General features: G+C 39.0%; 1 protein-coding gene across 3 annotated transcripts in view; it reads right to left on the bottom strand.

The window, feature by feature from the left end:
- The window catches only part of VAMP4 (vesicle-associated membrane protein 4), a 44,376-nt gene extending 30,562 nt beyond the window's left edge, over positions 1–13,814 (bottom strand). For 2 of the 3 annotated variants that reach the window (XR_001008281.1, XM_012000442.1), the window contains exons 1-3: positions 13,439–13,814; positions 9,859–9,973; positions 2,787–2,833 (exon numbers count right to left, since the gene is read on the bottom strand). Coding sequence is in view for 2 of the 3 variants with exons in the window: in XM_012000442.1 (XP_011855832.1) it covers positions 2,787–2,833; positions 9,859–9,924 (113 nt within the window). In the remaining variant the exon portion in view is untranslated. The remainder of the gene's footprint in view (positions 1–2,786; positions 2,834–9,858; positions 9,974–13,438) is intronic. The other variant, XM_012000443.1, reaches the window with a different exon arrangement.
- Between the last annotated feature and the right edge of the window lie 6,478 nt (positions 13,815–20,292).

Here is a 20,292-nt window from a genome sequence, read left to right as displayed (position 1 = left end):
TTTTTTTTTTTTTTGAGTTGAAGTGTCACTCTGTTGCCAAAGCTGGAGTGCAGTGGTGCAATCTCGGCTCACTGCAACCTCCAACTCCTGGGTTCAAGCGATTCTCCTGCCTCAGTCTCCCAAGTAGGTGGGACTATAGGCACGAGCCACCATACCTGGCTAATTTTTGTATTTTTAGTAGAGATGGGGTTTCACTATGTTGGCCAGGCTGGTCTTGAACTCCTGACCTTGTGATCCGCCTGCCTTGGCCTGCCAAAGAGCTGGGATTACAGGCATGAGCCACTGCCAAGTTACAATATTTTAACAAAGTAAGAGGTAAATGTTTCCTCTCACGCATATTTCCCTCTACATCAATCCCCAGAGAAAACTCCCACAACGTTGTCCTTCCTGACTTGACAAATGTAATCCTAGACCTGTTCGAGAACTCTTTCTAATCATAACTACAAAGGATTGATCAGTTCAACTAATTTTTTATGAGATGCCAAGATAATTCAGTGGGGAAAGGATGATCTTTTTATCAAATTACAATGAAACAGCTGGATGGCCATATTCTCCCAGTTTCATCCTTACCTCAAATATATACAAAAATTAACTTAAAAGGGATTGTAGGCCTAAATGTAAAAATCGAAACTATAAAAGTCCTAGAAGAAAATACAGGTAACAATCTTAGTGACTTTGAGTTGGGGAAAGATTTCTTGTATATGAAAAAAATAGCAAAAACAATAGGAAAAAAATTCAATAAACTGATGCCATCAAAATCAAAATTTTAATCTTCAAAAGCTACTATTACAAAATGAAAAGGTTAAGTTATAGATTTGTAGTAAATATTTACAGAACACATATCTGACAGAAAACTTGTATCTTGTATAAAAACTCTTGGCCGGGCATAGTGGCTCATCCCTGTAATCCCAGCACTTTAGGAGGCTGAGGTGGGAGGATCAATTGAGGCCAGGAGTTTGAGACCAGCCTGGGAAACAAAGTGAGACCTAATCTCTGCAAAATATAAATAAATATAATAATTAGTTGGGTGTGATGGCACATACCCATAGTCCCAGCTACTTGGGAGGCTGAGGCGAGAAAATCATTTGAGTCCAGGAGTTTGAAGCTGCGGTGAGCCAAGACTGCGCCAGGACACTTCACCAACCTGAGCAAGAGTAATACCTTGCCTCAAAAAAACAATAATAAATAAAATAAAAATAAAAAGCAAAAAAACACAACTCAATGAGAAAAAGTTTAAAATGGGCAAGATTTGAACACATACTTCACCAAAGAAGGTATGAGGGTGAAAAATAAGCACACTAACATATTCAACATCATATGTCATTAAGGAAATGCAAATTAAAACCACAACAAGATACCACTACACACCCACTAGAATGGCTAGAACGAAAAAGACTGAAGAAGACTGACCATACGTAGTGTTGATGAGGATATGGAGCAACTGGAATTCTCATACAATGCTGGTGACAATATAAAATGGTACAACCACTTTGGAAAACAATTGTAAACTTACACCAGCCATTCTACTCCTAGGTATTTTTATTTCCAAGAGAAATAATAGCATATATCCACACAAAAACCTGCACACAAATGTTTGTTAACAGCTTTATATGTAAAAGCCAAAAAGTAGAAACAACCCGAAAATCCACACACAAGTGACTGCATAAACAAACTGCAGCATCATACAATGGAATACTACTCAGAAAATTAAAAACCCAACTATTAACACATGGATGAATCTCAAAAACCATGCTGAATAAAGCCAGGTTTTAAAAAGGGGGCATACTACATGATTTCATTTATAAAAAATTTTAGAAAATACAAACTACGGTGACAGAAAGCAGAGCACTGGTTGCCTAGGGACTGCGACAGCAATGGATCACCAAGGGTTATGAGGAAATCTGCAGGGCGACAGATGGTTCATTATTTGATTTTGGTGATGATGTCACAGGTATATAGTACAGTAAGCTCTCCCTCACCCATGGTTTTGCTTTCCACAGTTTCAGTTACCCATGGTCAACTGCAGTCTGAAAATATTAAATGGAAAATTCCAGAAATAAACAATTTGTAAGTTTTAAATTGTGCACCATTCTGAGTAGCATGATGAAACCTCAAGTTGCCCTGCTTTGTCCCACCTGAAATGTGAATCACCCCTTTGTCCTGCATATCCACATTGTATATGGTACTTATCCCTTTAGTTATCAACATCTTCTTGGCTTCATGATTCAAGACTACCTAAATAGATGATTCTTCTTCTGACGTATCATCAGAGGTCAACAGTACCTAATGTTATGTCATAATGTCTATATCCTTCACCTCACTTCATCTTATCATGTAGGCATTTTATTATCTCACATCATCACAAGAAGAAAGGTGAGCATAGGATGACATTTTAAGAGAGAGATAGACAGAGACCACATGTACAAAAGTTTTATTATAGTATATTGTCATAAGTGTTCTATTATTAGCTTTTGCTGTTAGTCTCTTACAGTGCCTAATTTATAAATTAAACTTTATGATAGGTATGTATAGGAAAAAAACATGTATGTGTATGTATACATACACACACACACACATGAAACATATATGTATGTATATATACACATACATATATATATATGGTTTGCTACTCTGTGTTTTCACATATCCACTGGGGGATCTTGGAATGCATCTCTCATGTATAAGGGAGACTACTGTATGTCTGTCAAAATGTATACAGTACACTTTAGATATATGCATGTATTATATGTCAATTACACCCTAATAAAGCTGTAAAAAAGACTTACAGAAAAAAGTCCTCTTCTTCATCTGAATCATCTTCCAAAAGATTTCTCTGTCAAAAAAACAAAAAGACTTGAGTTTTCAGATTCAGAGGGCTTACAAAACGCCACAGAGGAGTAATGAAATAAGTCCTATACTAGTGAAATATCTTAACTCCAAGTGTCCATAAAGAGGGAAAAGTAATTACATATCCTTCACTGGAAGCTAGAAGATGTGGGACAATATTTATAGACTTTGCAAAGAAAATGCTCATAATTATAGAATCCTATAACTGACTAAAAAAGGTAGAAAGGTCACTGAAGCTGGTATGGGAGTGAGGAACTGCAGGTAGTCAGGAGGGAGCAAGTCCCCTCTCCTTCCTTCTGACTGCCAGTGTCTGTCTATTGGCAGAACTTAGGGAGCCAGGTGGAAAGAAGAAATATAATTTGTGGATTCCAATTGCAGCATCAGAGAAGAGTATAGAGGGATAGTTTGGAGCTGAGGACAAGGGCTTAAAAATGGGCATGTTCTACTTTTTAGCTACTCTACCCACAAACAGTCCCCTAAACAAATCTGAACTTCCAAACAAAAGCAACCTTACTTTTACAACACACATCAATTTTCCTTAAAATGAGGAGAGTCTCACCTTCTCCCCAAAAGGGGTGGGTATAAAGTCCAAAAGGTGGCTAAAGAAGAGCAAAACCCAGACCTTTTCAGACACACAAGAGCTCAAATAGTATACAAGGATCCCTCATCCTAAATGCTTGGGACCAGAAGTATTTCAAATTTTGGATTTTAGAATATTTGCATATATTTAAGGAAACATCTTGGGGATGGGACCGAAGTCTCAACACAAAATTCATCATGCTTCATAAAGACCTTGAGTTTCAAATACACCTTATATACATGGCCTAAGGGTAATTTTACACAATATTTTTTAATACCTTTGTGCATGAAACAAAATTTTGACTGCGTTTTGACTGCAACCCATCACATAAGGTCAGGTGTGGAATTTTCCATTGTGGCATCATGCTGGTACTTAAAAAGTTTCAGATTTGGGAGCATTTTAGATTTTCAGATTAGGGATGCTCAAACTGTACCACTTGTTGTAGGCGGAATAATAGCTCCCAAAGATGTTCATTTCCTAATTACGAAAACCGGTTTTTTTGTTTTGTTTTGTTTGAGATGGAGTCTTGCTCTGTCGCATAGGCTGGAGTGCAGTGGTGCAATCTCGGCTCACTGCAACCTCCACCTCCCGGGTTCAAGTGATTCTCCTGCTTTAGCCTCCCAAGTAGCTGGGACTACAGGTGCGTGCCACCACGCCTGGCTAATATAATCACCAAAACCTGTGAATGTGTTACCTTGAATGGTAAAAGGGACTTTGCAGATGTGATTACGGATCTTGAGAAGAAAAGATCATTATGAATTATTCATATGGGCCCAATGCAGAGAAGAGAGAGAGAGACAGACAGACAGACAGACATTACACTGATGGTTTTGAAGACACAGGAAGGGGCATGAGCCTAAAAAGGTAAACAGCCTCTAGGAGCTAGGAAAAGCAAAAGAAGAGTTTCTTCCCTAAAGCCTCCAGAAAGAACACAGCCCTACTGGCACCTTGATTTTAGCCCCATAAGCTCATTTTAGACCTCTGGTCACCAGAACCATAAGACAATAAATTCGTGTTGTTTCAAGTCTGTGGTAATTTGTAGCAGCAGCAATGGGAAATTAATACACTACCCATGTACTTTTTCTGAGGAAATTCCTCAAGGAATTACAGCAGCCAAAAAGAAAATGAAATCAAAACAAAGACCTTAAGACTGAGATGGATGATGCGATCAACGAATCTAATACAATGTGTGGCCAAATCTAAATAGTTGATGATAATGTGACTGTAAACAATAAGTTAAAGCTTTTGAAAAAAATACGTATTATACAGAAAAGCTTAAAAAGAATCTAAAACTTTTCCAACAAAGCCCAGAAGCTGGGAGTGGGAGAGTGAAGTGAGGAAGTGAAAGCATTGCCAATATGGTCATCTTGACGAGGAGTGGAATGGAGGAAGTGGGAACAGGACTAGAATTAAAAAGTAAAACAAGGGAAGGGGCTTAGTTTTTGGTATGTTGACAGAGAACACAGATTAACACTACTATTAAAATACAAAGTTAGTAACAAAAGAGAGAGGGAAGGAGGCGGAAGGGAGTAAAATATCTAAACTGTGGTTTAGATATGGTGGTTCTGGGGGCAAGGAGGAAGATGAGTGAAAATAATCAATCTAGCATAAGGGAAGGCATAAGAGAATCTAGCATTAAAGGCATACGGGAAAAGGAAAATATAAGAAATACAATGACTATCACTATATCTACGTATAATAAATGACATATACTAAAGAGTGAAAAAAATGAAAGAAGGATGTATTCAATATTCATTTAACAAGTATTTTTGGGCATCTTTTACGTGCTTCTATGTGCACTGTTCTAAGTACTAAGCACCGGTTTTGAACAAAACAAAGTCTGAGCTCTCACAGAAAAACAAGATTGCGACAAATGCTACGCAGAGAATTAAAACAGTGATGGGACAGAAAGTGATGGGGTGACTATGTGAGATTAGGCTGTCATAAAAAAATCACTCTGAAGAGGTAAAATTTAAGCTGAAATCCAAATAACAAAGAGTCAGCCAAAGATTAGGGTGAAGAGCATTCATTGCTGCAGGACTAGCTGGCTGGCACAGAAAAAGTCTGAGTGTATTAGTTATTCACAATAAATGTGACTGGTTTGAATGTCCCCATTTAATAACAAAAACTATATGTAGTTTTAATTTGGGTTCAAAAAAATTCTAGCCAATATCTGTTTGCAAGAAATTCATCTAAAACAAATATCAAATAAAGGATGGGGAAAAGCAGGGGTAGAAAACATACATCAGCAAATTCTAACAAAAAGACTGTTACAGTTAGCAATATAAAGAGGAATTTTAGGACAAAGTATTAAACAATCAAATAAGATGATTTTACAATAATAAAATGTACAATCCATCAAGAAGATTTAATAGCAACGAATGTTTAAATACCTAATAATATAGCTTAAAATATCTAAAACAAAAGCTGCGCAAATTATGAGAAAGCTAGTAAGAAAAAGAGACATTATAGAAAAACAAAGAATAGAAATAGATAATACCCAATAGAAGAAATGGCCAATGACCACATGGAATGTTTAAAACCAATTAATAGTCAAGGAAATGCAATAGGTCATTTTTTAAATAAGTATTTCTTGAGTAATATTCCAGCTAACAAGTAACAGTTACATCAAAATCATAGGAAGGATTTAACATAACCTTCAGAAATGGAGAGGCCAAATACAAAAAAAAACTAGAACTTTGAAACTAAACAGGAAATCTTATTTTATTTTCCTTTATGGGTAAGCCATAAAGGACATTTAATAAAATCCAAAAAATAGAAATTACGCAAGTCATATTCTCTGACCATAATGCGATGGAAAAAGGAAGTTTAAAAATACTCTTCTCAGCTGGGTGCAGTGGCTCACACCTGTAATCTGGGCACTCTGGGAGGCCAAAGTAGGGGGACTGCTTGAGCCCAGGAGTTCAAGACCAGCATGGGCAACATAGCAAGACCGTGTCTCTATGGAAAAAAAAAAAAAATTAGCCAGGCATGGTGGCTCATGCCTGTAGTCCTAGCTATTCAGTAGGCTGAGCTGGGAGGATCTTTTGAGCCCAGGAATTTGAGGTTACAGTGAGCTATGATCATGCCATTGCACTCCAACTTGGGTGACAAAACGAGACCCTGTAGCAAAAAAACTCACAAAAAACACTCTTCTCATGAACTCTTATGTTAAAATGTAAATAAAATTAGATTATTTTGAAATGAAAGACACTGGGAAGATCACAGGTCAAAATCTGCAGAGTACGGCCACAGCAGTACTTAAAGGAAAATGGGACTTTAGATATATTTTGTTATGAAATCACAAAGATTGAAAATATATAAAATAAATATTTAACTTTTAAGATGGGTAAGTTATTCCTAAAAAACACATAACTCCAGAAATCTGAAAGAAAAAGATTAACATATTTGATTACATAAAAATTTGAAACTTGAACATACTATACATTGAATTTGGCTACAACCTTCTCTGCCTTACATACATTTTTCAAAATCGACATAGATTGTATGAATTACAAACAAGTTCCGAGAGGTGATTTTACTGCATACATTTCCATACTTCAGTCTTCATCTTACACAAAGTTAGATGTGACTTAGAGGCTCTCTGTCCAGGACTGAGGTATTTACCTGACATATCTCAGATATCAGTCAATCAACTGTCAGCATTTATTGATCATCTTCCAGGATATTAATGCTTTGCAAGCATCTCTGGGTAAGTGACTAAAAATTTCCTTGGGACAATAAGAAAGAGGCTCAGATTATTCTAACCGATGATTTAAAAAATATTTCAACATATTTTGTGCACGCTGATCACTGAATATTCATCAGGAGCTTTCAGTCAGCTTGTACTGAATGCACATCAAGTCTGTGTTGTTTTACACTGAATTCCTTTATAGGTTCACAATTGGTATCATTTACTTTAACAAACTGACATTTATTCTCTGAACGGGTTTAGTATTTCTCCAAACCTTCTGCTTTGTAAAGACACGCTTTTTTTTTTTTCCTTTTTGAGATGGAATTTCACTCTGTCACCCAGGCTGAAGTGCAATGGCACAATCTCAGCTCAGTGCAACCTCTGCCTCCCAGATTCAAGCGATTCTCCTGCCTCAGCCTCCTGGGTAGCTAGGATTATAGGTGTGCACCACTGCACCCAACTAATTTTTGTATTTTTGGTAGAGACGGGTTTCACCATGTTGGCCAGACTGGTCTCCAACTCCTGACCTCGTGATCTGCCTGCCTCGGCCTCCCAAAGTGTTGGGATTACAGGCGTAAGCCACCATGCCTGGCCAAGACATGCTTTTGATAGTAATTCTTCAGTGTATGGAATTCCAGCACAGGCATGTCAAATTTTCTGAATCACTTTTTCTTGGAGGTTTATCTTGAAAGATATTACATAAAGAAAGAGACCCTGGCTTATCCCTGTGAGTGATTTCTCAATCCCTGATCATTCTCTGCCTTCTCTCTGCCACAGCCTTCCCAGTTCACCCAGATTGGTTTATTTCCTCAAGGCATTTCTCAATTCCTTGCATGGGGAAATAGCTCAAGCAGACACTAAGAGTTTCACCATGGCGTGGAGGCAAAGACAGGTGACCAAAATTGTTGAAACTGCACCAAATGCTGGTAAGCAGTTGAAATTATGGCAAAGAAGGAATAATTGGATTTGGTAACATGGAAATCATTGGTGATTCCTTAAAGTTTATTTTTTAAAGCTTGCTAACAATTAGTCTATTGGTGGATTCTATTCCCCATAGAAAAAAAAAAAAAAAACAGGCTGAGAACAGTGTCAAATGTCTGTAATCCCAGCACTTTCCAGCATTTTGGGAGGCCAAGGCAGATGGATCACTTGAGCTGAGGAATTGGAGACCAGCGTGAGCAACACGGCGAGACCCCATCTCTATAAGAAAAACAAAAACTAGCCGGGTGTGGTATCATGCACCTGTAGTCCTTGCTACTCAGGAGGCTAGGGTGGGAGGATAGCTTCAGCCCAAAAGGTGGAGGCAGCAGTGAGCCGTGATAGCACCACTGCACTTCAGCCTCAACGACAGAGTGAGACCCTGGTCTCAAAAAATAAAAACAAACCATCAAAAACACACAAAACCCAAAAAGCTGTACAAAGGGTTAGATTAAGGGGAAGAAAACGTTTCCTGTGTTGTACTAAAATAAACTTAGGGCTAAAAGTCATAAGATGGTGGACAGAGTGGATAATATGAAGTTCTGAGGTTGTCCAAAAAGAGCATGTAAAACAAAGCAGACTAAAAGCTTTGCAAAGGCACAGATTATGTCATCCAATTTTTAGCCCAGTGCCTAGCACACAGTAGGCGGTCAATATACATTTGTCGAATGAATCAAGGCAAGAAGGAAGGGAAGGAGGGCTTCAGAATGGTGCATTAAAAAAATAAGAATGTGAATTATTTCCCCCAATAAATATGTATTGAGTATTTATTCTAAAAGTAATCTGCCTACAACATTCATATAAAATGTCTTTCAAAATGCTGCATAATTTCTAGATTCATGTATCTTTGCACAGAATGTTCTGGAATAAACTAGAAATTGAAGCATTATATGAAAGATACTCTGGAACCTAAGATAATTACAGGTCTGGAGACCTTTATTTGGAATTCCAAAATCTAAAAGCTTCTGAAAATCAAAAGGTTTTGGAGGAAACTCTGACCTGAACTGATGTTAGCTAGTTTATTTACACACTTTATTTACATTAGTTAGGTATAACTAAATATACACTTCACTGAGAAATACTAATATTTTTGGAGGCACTGGTCCAGGCCCCAAAAATGCTGTTACATAATATGTTCTTAACTTTCTAAAATCTGAAAAATTCCAAATATATTCAGCTTCAAAGTTCTTAAAAAGATATTGTGTATTTGTATAAAACTCCCTTTCAAAAACTAGAAAGAAGCTATGAGAATAATGATTTGATCAATAATAGAAGTAGGATTCAGTTGTCACCAATCTAAGTAACATGTTTTTAAATACATTTACTATGAAGAAAACAATTAGGATTAGAATATAGTCATAAACTTTTGATTTTCCTGTTATTATTAATTAATTAATTAATTTTTGAGACAGGGTCTTGCTCTGTTGCTCAGGTTGGAGTGCAGATCACAGTTCACCACAGCCTTTATCTCTCAGGCTCAGGTGATCCTCCTGCTTTAGCCTCCCGAATAGGTGGAACCACAGGCGCGTGCTACCATGCCTCACTAATTTTTAAAAAAATATTTGTAGAGACAGGGTCTCCCTAGGTTGTCCAAGATGGTCTTGAACTTCCGGGCTCGAGCTATTCTGCTGCAGTGTCCCAAGTGCTGCGACTGCAGGCATGAGCAACCGTGCCCAGATGGTTTTTTTCTATTATTTACAAAGGGAATGAAAACATATTTTGAATCTTTTGTTTTTAAAGCTTAAGATTCTGAACTTACCCTTTCACTTTTCACAGAACCCGTGACATCATCATCATTGAGGTGGCGCTTAAACTTGGGAGGCATATTTTTTATTTGCGAAGTATTTTCTACTTCTCAACAGGATAATCACTGCCTTAAAGAGAAAATAAATTTCATCAGATTTGAGACTTTGGGGTATAAGCTAAAGTACCTAAAACAATATACACAAGACCCCGTATAATGGTGACTCCCTCATTTTTCTGACTTCAGTTCCTCCCCTCTCACTTGTTCCATTCCAGTGAATGGGGCCTCCATGCTAGACCTCAACACATAAGAAATAGTTAAAACTATGAGAAAATGGATGTAATTGCCCTAAGAGAACATGTGTAGGATATGAGTGACTTAAGATAGATTTTTATAAAATGAAAGAGCAGACAGTAGAGGGAAGATGTCTCACTGAGACATTAAATGCTTTACAATTTAAATTTGGAGTCAGAAGACAGGATAACATGTCTATTTCTCTCACTTTTAGTTGGCTGCTTAAACAATGATTCAGTTTCCTCATGTGTAAAATAGTGATTTTCAGGCTTCGGCAGAGTTGGGATGGTCAAATTGGATAATACATGCAAAAATATTCTGCAAACTATAATGTCCCATTGGTACTCCATAAAAAGGGGTAAGTTTGGTAAGTACTGTGTGATATTGTGATTTATAAAATATATATATATATATATTTGGTTTTAATCCCCATTTCCTGACATATCCTTGGAATCCCTGCAGTGATGTGTCTTGTGTATGCTAGTAAGATGCCTGGTAGCTTAGCCCCCAGATAGATTCAAGATGGAGGCTGGTCACAGAAAAACCTAGGCATGATTATAAGACTGTGACTTTTCAGCCCCACCCCCTAGCTTCCTGGGAGGGGAGGAGGGCTCCAGGTTGAACTGATTTCCAATGGCCAATGATGTAATCAATCATGCCTACTAATGAAGACTCCATAAAACCCAAAAAGGACAGGGTTCAGAGAGCTTCCTGAAAGCTGAACAAGTAGAGGGTTCCTGGACGGTGGCACACCTGGAGAGGGCACGGAAGCTCTGTACCCCTTGCCCTATGCACCTCTTCCATCTGGCTGTTGATCTCTATCCTTTATAATAAACCAGAACAAAGTGTTTCTCTGAATTCTGTGAGCCACTCTAGCAAATAAATGGAACACAAGGAAGGGATTGTGGGAACTATGATTTATAGCCAGTCAGTTGGAAGCACAGGTAAAACAACCTGGAACTTGTGACTGGCACCTGAAGGGGGGAATCTTGCAGGATTAAGCCCTCAACCTGCAGGATCTGGTGCTATCTCTAGGTATACAGTATCAGAATTGAATGAGAGAACACCCAGCTGGAGAACCTGCTGCAGAACTGCCTGCTTGCTCGTGAGGAGAAGTCTTTTTGGGGTCACAGGAGTATTCTGTGTTGAGAGAGAATAGAAGAAACTCAATTTTTCTTCTATCAAAACAACTGGATTAAACAAAACTAGTTTTCTTTGCTACAGAATGACTCACATCCTGTTATATGCTAATATGCATTGTGACTTTCCAGGAAAATGCTTGTGTATGCAACATATTAAAAATTTTTTTTGAGAAAAAGTTGTTCTATGCAAATAATGAATTTTCAGTATTTTTGACTAGATGGTAGATGAATACTCAGCAATTCAGGATAGCTCAGAAATAATGTTATACTGTGTGCTAGGCACTGTGCTCAGTGATACGCATGCATTTTCTTTTACTCTTTATGACCCTTCTTTGAAGTAGGCACCAAGAAACTAGGAGAAAACTAAAGTTTAGTAACGATAACGTTAGTCACTACACTCATTGAAACAGCAGAGATACAGGCCTAAATTAATCAATGGCTGTGCATTATCAGTTTTAACTGTTTTTTTCAATTAGTTGCTCATCAGGTTTACAGAATTCTGTTCTAGAAAGACCCACTTCCTGGTAACAACCCAATAGTCCTGTTTCCTTCTCCACAAGAAGAAACACAGCCCTTTAAATTAGGTATAGTTAGATATCAGTTGTTGGTTAATGATATACACTTAAAAAAGAATAATCCCAGAATCATGTTTCACGAACCAAATAAAAGTAATATTTTAAGTCAGCTGCTTGTCAAAACAAACGGACACAAACACTTTTCTTTTGTAAGAAATGCTTCCAAATCAGAAATTATTCACTTGTAACAAAAACCAAACTCTTGCTGCCTAACAGCTCTTGAGTTCTTGGTTCCACAATATTTCTGTCACATACATCTGGCCCTTTTATTCCTCATACTTTGATTTCAGAATACTTAATTCTTGCAGAAATGTAACAGAAAGCATGGAAAAACAGATGACAAGGCAAATTACTGAAGAACTTGTGCTTTTAACTATATCTGTATTTAGATTTTAACCCCTGCAAAGAGGCTCCCTCAACATCTCAAAGCAAACAACAGGCTGACTTATATAATGCCTTTATGAGACATAGGGTAAAACTACAATCTTAAGGAGGAGCAAACCCCATATTCAGGTCTCTTAATCCCAGGAAACCATGTGCAACAAATAGAAAGCCCATCAGCAAAGCAGTAGGCAGATTAATTAGCTACCTTGATGAACTTTGACGTTATTTGCAACTGGTGATTATTAGTAACTGATGACATGTGTATCAAACAACTAGTAGAAATGAATCATGCTTAGAAAGTAGACAAGGATATAGTCCGCCTAAGATTCTCCTACAAAAAAGACATGTGAATTCAGGTGTTTGTGACTAGGTATACATGTAAATAAGAGAGCCATCATGTACTTCCACATTGAGGATAGACCACCACTATAAAATTCACTTTAAAAAGTCACATCACCGTATGCTTCTTATACATCGGCAAATACTTAAATGTCTATGTATGCATTTTTGTAAGTAGTACGTTATCTAGTCAACAGCTTTGAATCTGGGCAGAGGCTCTCCTTTTCCCAGCCTCCATTCCCTTTCTGACTCGTCTTCCTTGTCTGTCATCAGCCGTCTTGCTTGATGCAGTTTCACAGAAATAAAGTGACTTGGATGGACACAAACCGGAGATGTCATTTGCAAAACCTGTCAAGTGTAACGATTCACCCCCACCTTCCGGTCATTATAAACACAGCAGGGTTGGCGCTCTTTCTCCTGAGCCCTTTAAATACACAATTCCAGGCAGCTCCGTTCACCCCCCACACCCAATCTGTCGCACCAGGCCACGTCCCTGGATATATCTGCTCCTAACACTGGCCCTTCCTGCCCCACGGTACCCCCTGGCATTCCTGACTGCATCCCACTCTTAACAAACCTTCCCCATCCATGGCACTGTTTTCTTCCCATCATCCAGAGTTCCCCTCCATTCCAATTCTTCTCTTCCTCAACTGCTCCCCGTCCGCACACCCCTGTCCTCGTCTTCCTTCCTCACGACACCCCGGGCCCCAGCCTTGTCCCACTCCGGGGTCCCTTCCTAGATGCCGGAGGCCTGCCGATCAGCCCGACTAGGACGTCGGGGGGCGGCGAGGCAGGGCGTCTTCTTCGTTTCCTTCCTCCTCACACCAGCCCCTCCCGCTGGGAACAGGCCAGCGCCAGTACCTGAGGCTCCCGGGGAACTCCCGGCAGCTCTCCCGGGCTGGCGGTGCTGGGCGGGCGGTGCTGGGCGGGCGGGGGAAGGAGTGGGAAGCCGAGGTAAAAAGCTGGGAGGGGGAGACAGTGGGTGCAGACTCGTCGTCGGCCGCAGCGCCGCAGCAGCGCCTCCGCTCATCGAGCCGATCGGCGCTCGGCGGCCTGGCGCCAGGCGGAGAGGGCGGGTCCAGGGCACGGAGATAGTCGAGGAAGTCGATTCCGCCGAACGCGCTTCGCCTAAAAGAGCCCGGACCCACACGCAGTTTAGGTGCAGCTTTCCAAGGTTATGCTGTGCTTTACGGGAGGAACGACCACCGGTTCTCCAGGTTCCGGTCGCGATCCGGTGGACCTGCTTCGGGTTCGTCTGGGGCCTTTTCTGAAGAAAGGAGATCTGTTCGATCCCCTGTTTACAGAATTAGCTAGACTTGGAAAGAGATGTTAGGGGTTCCTAGGCCAGGCTCCTCCCTTTAGATAGGAGGAATATCTGGTTCAGAGAGGAGGTTGACTTAAAGTTACACAGCTAGTTTAGACAGATACGGAACGAGGGCTCGGTGTTCTTTTCCCGGTATCCCTTAGTTGTAACCTGAAAGCCTTCAGGTTTCAGGGAAATCGCCCTTGCCAGGCCATTCCGCCACTCTGCCCATTCCTCCCTCACTCCCTCCCCCTCCACCCAATTTGGTATCATGTTTAGATCTCCAAGCCCGCAGTAGCTGGCTACCAAAAACAATTCCTAATTTTGTTTTTCCGTTCTCTTATTTGTTTTATTATCCATTCCTCCCACGCCCCAGCTGGATTATTTTACTCATTGAATCATATTCACTACACATCTTTTAAAATGAATACAGTGTCTATGGGTCCTTTGTTGATAGAGTATCTTAACTGTCTGAAATGCTTTGCCAGGCACTTTCTAAAGATATAAAAATAAGAAGGGGTGTTCAAGAACAAGAGTAGACAAAACAGCAGGAGGAAAGATCTGAGGACACTAAAGGAAAGGAAAGAATAGACACCCTCTTACCAAAAAGTTACTCTTCGATTTTTTTTTTAATGTAAAACTGTACTAACGAATTTGAAAAATGCCATGACTAAGGCAATGATGCTCAACTCTGATTCACTTGGAGTTGAATCACTTGGAAAGCTTTTAAAACTGCGTAGGTGCCCACGTGTTACCTAGATTCTGATTTAAATGGTCTGAGATTTAGAAACAGCCGTTGGGTTGTCAGTTGAAGGTTCTGAAGCTTGATGCTAAACTCAGTTGCCTGTGTTTATGCCAAGTTGCTGACTTGGACTGAAACGGCCCACTTAGAAACCTCTCATGGTTTATATCTCTGTCTAGGCGTGATAGTGGGACTACCCCCAGACTCCACAGGTAACCCAGACATCATTTTTCCTTTTACAGCTGATTTTTTCTTTTGAGACGAGTTATCACTTCTTCCCCCAGGCTGAAGTGCGGTGACACAATCATACCTCACAGCAGCTGTGAACTCCTGGTCTAAAGTGATCTTCCTGCCTCTGCCTCCCAAGTAGTTGGAATTACAGGCACAAGCAGCTGTGCCCAGCACTTACAGTTGATTTTATGTCTGTATATTTGCATGTTATAGGATATTTTCTGGCTTTGGTGCCTTAGCCAGTTGGAGATTTAGCTAGTTATAGCCTCCTCTCTTGTGCATAGACAACTTAAGGTGTGGTCAGTGAGCTCCAACAGCACGTCATTGCATAGCTTTTATGGATAATCCTTTCTTTGGGTTTCTTTGTTTTTTAACCATAATTCTTTAGTCCCACCAGTCATTTTGGAATGGTCGCTTAGGAGAGGGGTAATGCAAGTCCCACCCTTTAATCACCTGAACAAAGTCCCTTTGACTATCCCCAATATTTGCGAAACTTAGAAAATGTTATTTTACAGTTAACGTGAATCAAATATACCAGTAAGCCTAAAAAATTATAAGTAGCACTGAGCTTAGAATCAGAACTCCAAATAAGTAACTCAGTAAGCAACTTGAGTTACTTATTTCCTCCATTTTCTTTTTAGTGAGCTTCAGTTATTCAGATGTTAGTCCTCTAATTTTCTTTTCCCCTTTTGCAACATGACACCTTCATCCTTAAGAGTGCCTGCTGTCCTCCGAGCTAGAGAATCAGCGTTTTGCTTATTCTCCCAAGACTAAATCTCTGGGCTTTTGATGGGATAACAAAGGGAATCTGAGCATCTGATTCATTCTTAAACAGACTTTCTACCATTCCCCCTTTATTTCTAGCTCACATCATGCTCTCTTCAGCTTTACCCGGTGCTTCCAATTCCTGAGCCTTGTGCAGGGTTTCACTGTGTGCATCAGGTTGCTTCATGGCCTGCTTGGAATTCCTACTTTTCAAGTCTGCTAAGGTAATTGCTTCTTGATTCATCTCCCTTCTAGCTTTCAATATTTAGTTGCTAAATGTTCAACATTACTTAAAATGTAAAAGTAAACAAGGAAATACCATTTTTCCTCTATCAGTGACTGAGAAAGGAGTTGAGCAGAAGATCTTCAATCCAGTCTCTCCCCTCGTAGGGAAATACTCTCAGGAAAGCAAGCAAGCAAGCGAGCGTGTGATTTTTATAAATATGGTAATTACAGACCTCCTGGCAAACAGACCAGTGGTATTTGCTAGCTGAAGAGTCCATATTTACGAAATTCCTCTATCAAGATGTCCCGGATTGTCCTGGGATTGTTTATGGTAAACACATTAAGAATCGATCTGGTAATCCCAGCACTTTGGGAAGCTGAGGCAGGCGGATCACTTGAGGTCAGGACTTACCAGCCTGGCCAACATGGTACAACCCCATCTCTACCAAAAATACAAAAATTGGCTGGGTGTGGGGGCATACACTTGTAATCCCATCTGCTCAGGAGGCTGAGGCAGGAGACTCACTTGCACCGGAGAGGCAGAGGTTGCAGTGAGCAGAGAACGCGCCACCGCACTCCAGCCTGGTAGACAGATCGAGACTCCCTCTCACAAAACGAAACAGAATCAATGTGGATTTCAGGGGTACGATTAACTGGAAAATACCGTGGAAGTTATATAACTTAGCGTAAAATGGAAGTGTTTTGTAACTGGGTTGGCTCCTTCTGTGTAAGTGGGATGACTATACGCTTGATTTAGAAACCACATCTGTCCTGGGCCAGGATGCATCCAAAGCAAGAAGAAAGGACCTGGGAATTACTGGTGTTCTTGAAATTATTAGTAAAGCTTGATACTGAGTAAAATCTCTGATTTGACAGTTTGATCCTTTGTGTCAGCTCAGTGACAAAAATAAAAAAATCGATACTACAGTATTGGGGGGTTGTGTGTGTGTGTGTGTGTGTGTGGTATGAGAGCAGGGTGGGAGGAACAAGCATTCTTAAACACTTAGTAGGAGTATAAAAATTGGTGCATTTTTTAAAAGTTCATGGTAATTTATGTATCAAAACTGTATATGAAGTTCCTTTTGATCTAACAATTTTACTTCTAAAATTTATCCCATGGGTATACAGGTTGTATATAAAAGTATTCTATAAAAATATCTGTTACAGGATTTTTGTAATAGAGTGAAAAAAAAACCTCTTAACTGTTCAGCAATAGGAAATTGCTGAAATAAGTCATAATGTAACCATTCAATAGAATAGTATGCAGCCATTAAAATAAACTAGATAGATCTATATGTGCTCACATGGAATACCTGTATGATGCTATAAGGTGAGAAAAGTAAGGTGCAAAATAATGTGTAGACTCTACTTCCATTTGAGCATCACACACACACACACACACACATCAGTAGGACAGTGATTCTGGCATGGAAAGTATTACGGACTGAATTATATCCCCTCAAAATTCATATGTTGAAGTCCTAACTTCCAGTGTGACTAGATTTGGAGATAGGGCCTTTAGGACAATAATTAAGGTTAAATGAAGTCAGAAGGGCAAAACCCTAATCCTGTGGAGCTAGTGTCTGAGTGCATGGGCACAGAGAATAGGCCATATGAGAACACAGAAGATGGCCATTTGCAGTCCAGAAAGAGGCCACACCGTAAACCAAGCCTGATGGCCCCTTGATCCTGGACTTTTAGCCTCTAGTACTGTGAGAAAATAAATTTCTGTAATTAAGCCACCTAGTCCATAGTATTTCATTGTAGCAGCCCTAGAAGACTAATACAGAAGGGAAACTTTCTTGATGTGTAGTGTTTTGTACCATTCGAGTATCTTTACCATGTATAGCACTTTTTCAATTAAAACAATAGTAGAGGCACTCTCTTCCCCTAAAATTGGGACCAATTGATCGATCAGTTAATTTAAAAAGTCAGTTATAGTGGTACATATTTTAAAATGGCAAATATATACTTTAGTCATTTTATTTTGACTCAAATGTATAATTATATGTTCACTCACCAGTCTTGGTAGTAGGCCCAAGACCTTTTATCTGAGCATGAGTTTGCTGGTTGGAACAGTTTGTCTTTGTTACAATTTGCATTGTTTACAGTTTCCAGTTTCATTTTCTTCAAAGTGGAACAAGAAGTTAAAGACACCTTTCAAGCAGTTTGAATGCCCAGTCAGTCTAGATTTTTGTACAATTTTTTCTCCAAAGTTTTACAGATTTGCCTTACCTATGCCTAGTTCTACAGTAATTTTTGTTTGTTGTTCGTGTTAATCAACTTAGTTTTTATAGAAAATAACTTTCGATTTGTATTTCATTAGAAATCTATTTACATATTTAAATAGATTCTATAAGTATAATAGACATAAATACTTTGGAGTACAAATGCAAATTGACTCTTGTAAGCATATAACTCAATTAGTTTGGAGAGGAAGTATACAGGTATCATGTAGTTAACCATTATCTTTTCATGCTTAGAGTGCCTTGGTGTTATATAAATATGGTATTAGTTTATTTTAGTTTTGATTTTAAATGCTTTTAAATCCTTTATCCAGATTCATTAATAACACTTTTCTAATGCTGACCTCAACTCCTAAATGGATTTCATGAAAGTGTGAATAAAACCAAAATAGTTCAGCCCCCTTTTTATCTCCAAGCAGATGAAGAAACAGAGTGCCAGAGAGTTTATGTGGTTTGTTAACATTTCACTAAGTTTGCTTTATTACTTCTCTTTAAATATGTATCTCCCCCCAGCATGCATTATTTGAGAATTAGTTATAGATGTCATGCCTCTTTTCCGCTAAATACTTCAGTAGGTATCACCAAGAACAAGAACATTCTCTTCATAACTCTAATTCAGTTGTCAAATTCAGAAAATTTAACATTGATACAATATTATTTTCTATCAAAGCATCCATATCAAAGTTTGCCAGCAGTCTCAGTTATGTCCTTTGCAATGTGAGTATAGTCTACAGAGAGAATGGAGAGTAATGAGTAACAAAGCAAGTGGAATTTAGTTTTTAAGGATAAGTTCAACTATAGTTTAATTATTTTTAATATATATAATAATGTGGGAAATGCCCTGACGCCTTCCTCATGAAACTTTAGATGTGACATTATAAGATGGACTCAGAGAGGTGCTTTGTTTCTCTTCTAACTGTTCTTGTTTATTGATGTAGTGACATGTTGCAAGAATTTTATCTTGGAGAAATTACCTTCCACAAAGATGGCAACATTAGAAGAACCTGCATAATAATATGCTGTAATTGTGTTATGAATTTATTTTACTACTTCTCTGAAAGTTAAAAATGGTTGCCATTTATTTTCTTGATTTCACACCTATTTTCTTAAGAACTATGCTTCATGATTAGCATATGTTTCTGCATAAATCCTCTCTGATATCAAGTGTCGTTTTCCTCATTTTATCATTTGGACCTCAAGGTTCTGAGATGACATGTGATTTGTCCAAAGTTAGAGAATGGTACAACTGAGAACACTAGAAAATATTGCAGAGCAATAAGCTTAAATTTAGATAAATATTTTCTCTAAATGAATCACATGCTTTTCCCCTATAATAGAGATTAGGCTGCTGGGCGCAGTGGCTCACACCTGTAATCCCAGCACTTTGGGAGGCCGAGGTGTACAGATTGCCCGAGGTCAGGAGTTCCAGACCAGCCTGGCTAACATGGTGAAACCCCGTTTCTACTAAAAATACAAAAAAAAATTAGCCCAGCGTGGTGGCACACACCTGTAGTCCCAGCTACTCAGGAGGCTGAGGCAGGAGAATTGCGTCAACCCGGGAGGTAGAGGTTGCAGTGAGTGAGCCGAAATCGTGACACTGCACCTGGGTGACAGAGGGAGACTCCGTCTCAAAAACAAAAAAAGAGATTAGGCAGTTTTTTCTTAAAGCTTCACATAGGTAGAATCCATCAAGCATAATGTCTTGTTATGATCTCACTTAATTCAAGAGGCTTTAGTCGCTCAAGGTAAAATACAACTGTAATTTCTTGCTGAAGATGGTAATATTAATCTTGAGTGAAGACTATACTTTCAGGGATCATTTCTATAGCTTGTTAATCTTGGGTGCTATATCAAAGAGAATCAATTTGTCCATCAGATATGTGTGACAGGTATTCTGTTAAAGTCTGAGGATACAAAAATGGCAAACCACCTTTACTGTCCTCTAAAAACTTACAAGCTTGCACAGAAAAACAAGAGTAAGCAACTACAGCCATGTGCCACCGAACGACGTTTCAGGCAACAAAGGACTGCATATATGTAAGATTATCATCTGAAAAATTCCACCTAGTGATGTTGTTTCTGTTGTAGTGCCATAGATTACTCAAGAGTTTGTGGTGATGTTGGTATGAACAAACCTGCCCTGCCAATCTTATAAAAGTATAGCATACACAATTATGTACAGTCTGTGATACTTGATCATAAA

The sequence above is a fragment of the Mandrillus leucophaeus genome, unplaced genomic scaffold (genome assembly GCF_000951045.1).
Source record: "Mandrillus leucophaeus isolate KB7577 unplaced genomic scaffold, Mleu.le_1.0 Scaffold629, whole genome shotgun sequence".
Taxonomy (NCBI): Eukaryota; Metazoa; Chordata; class Mammalia; order Primates; family Cercopithecidae; genus Mandrillus; species Mandrillus leucophaeus.
This window is presented reverse-complemented; position numbering and strand designations above follow the sequence as displayed.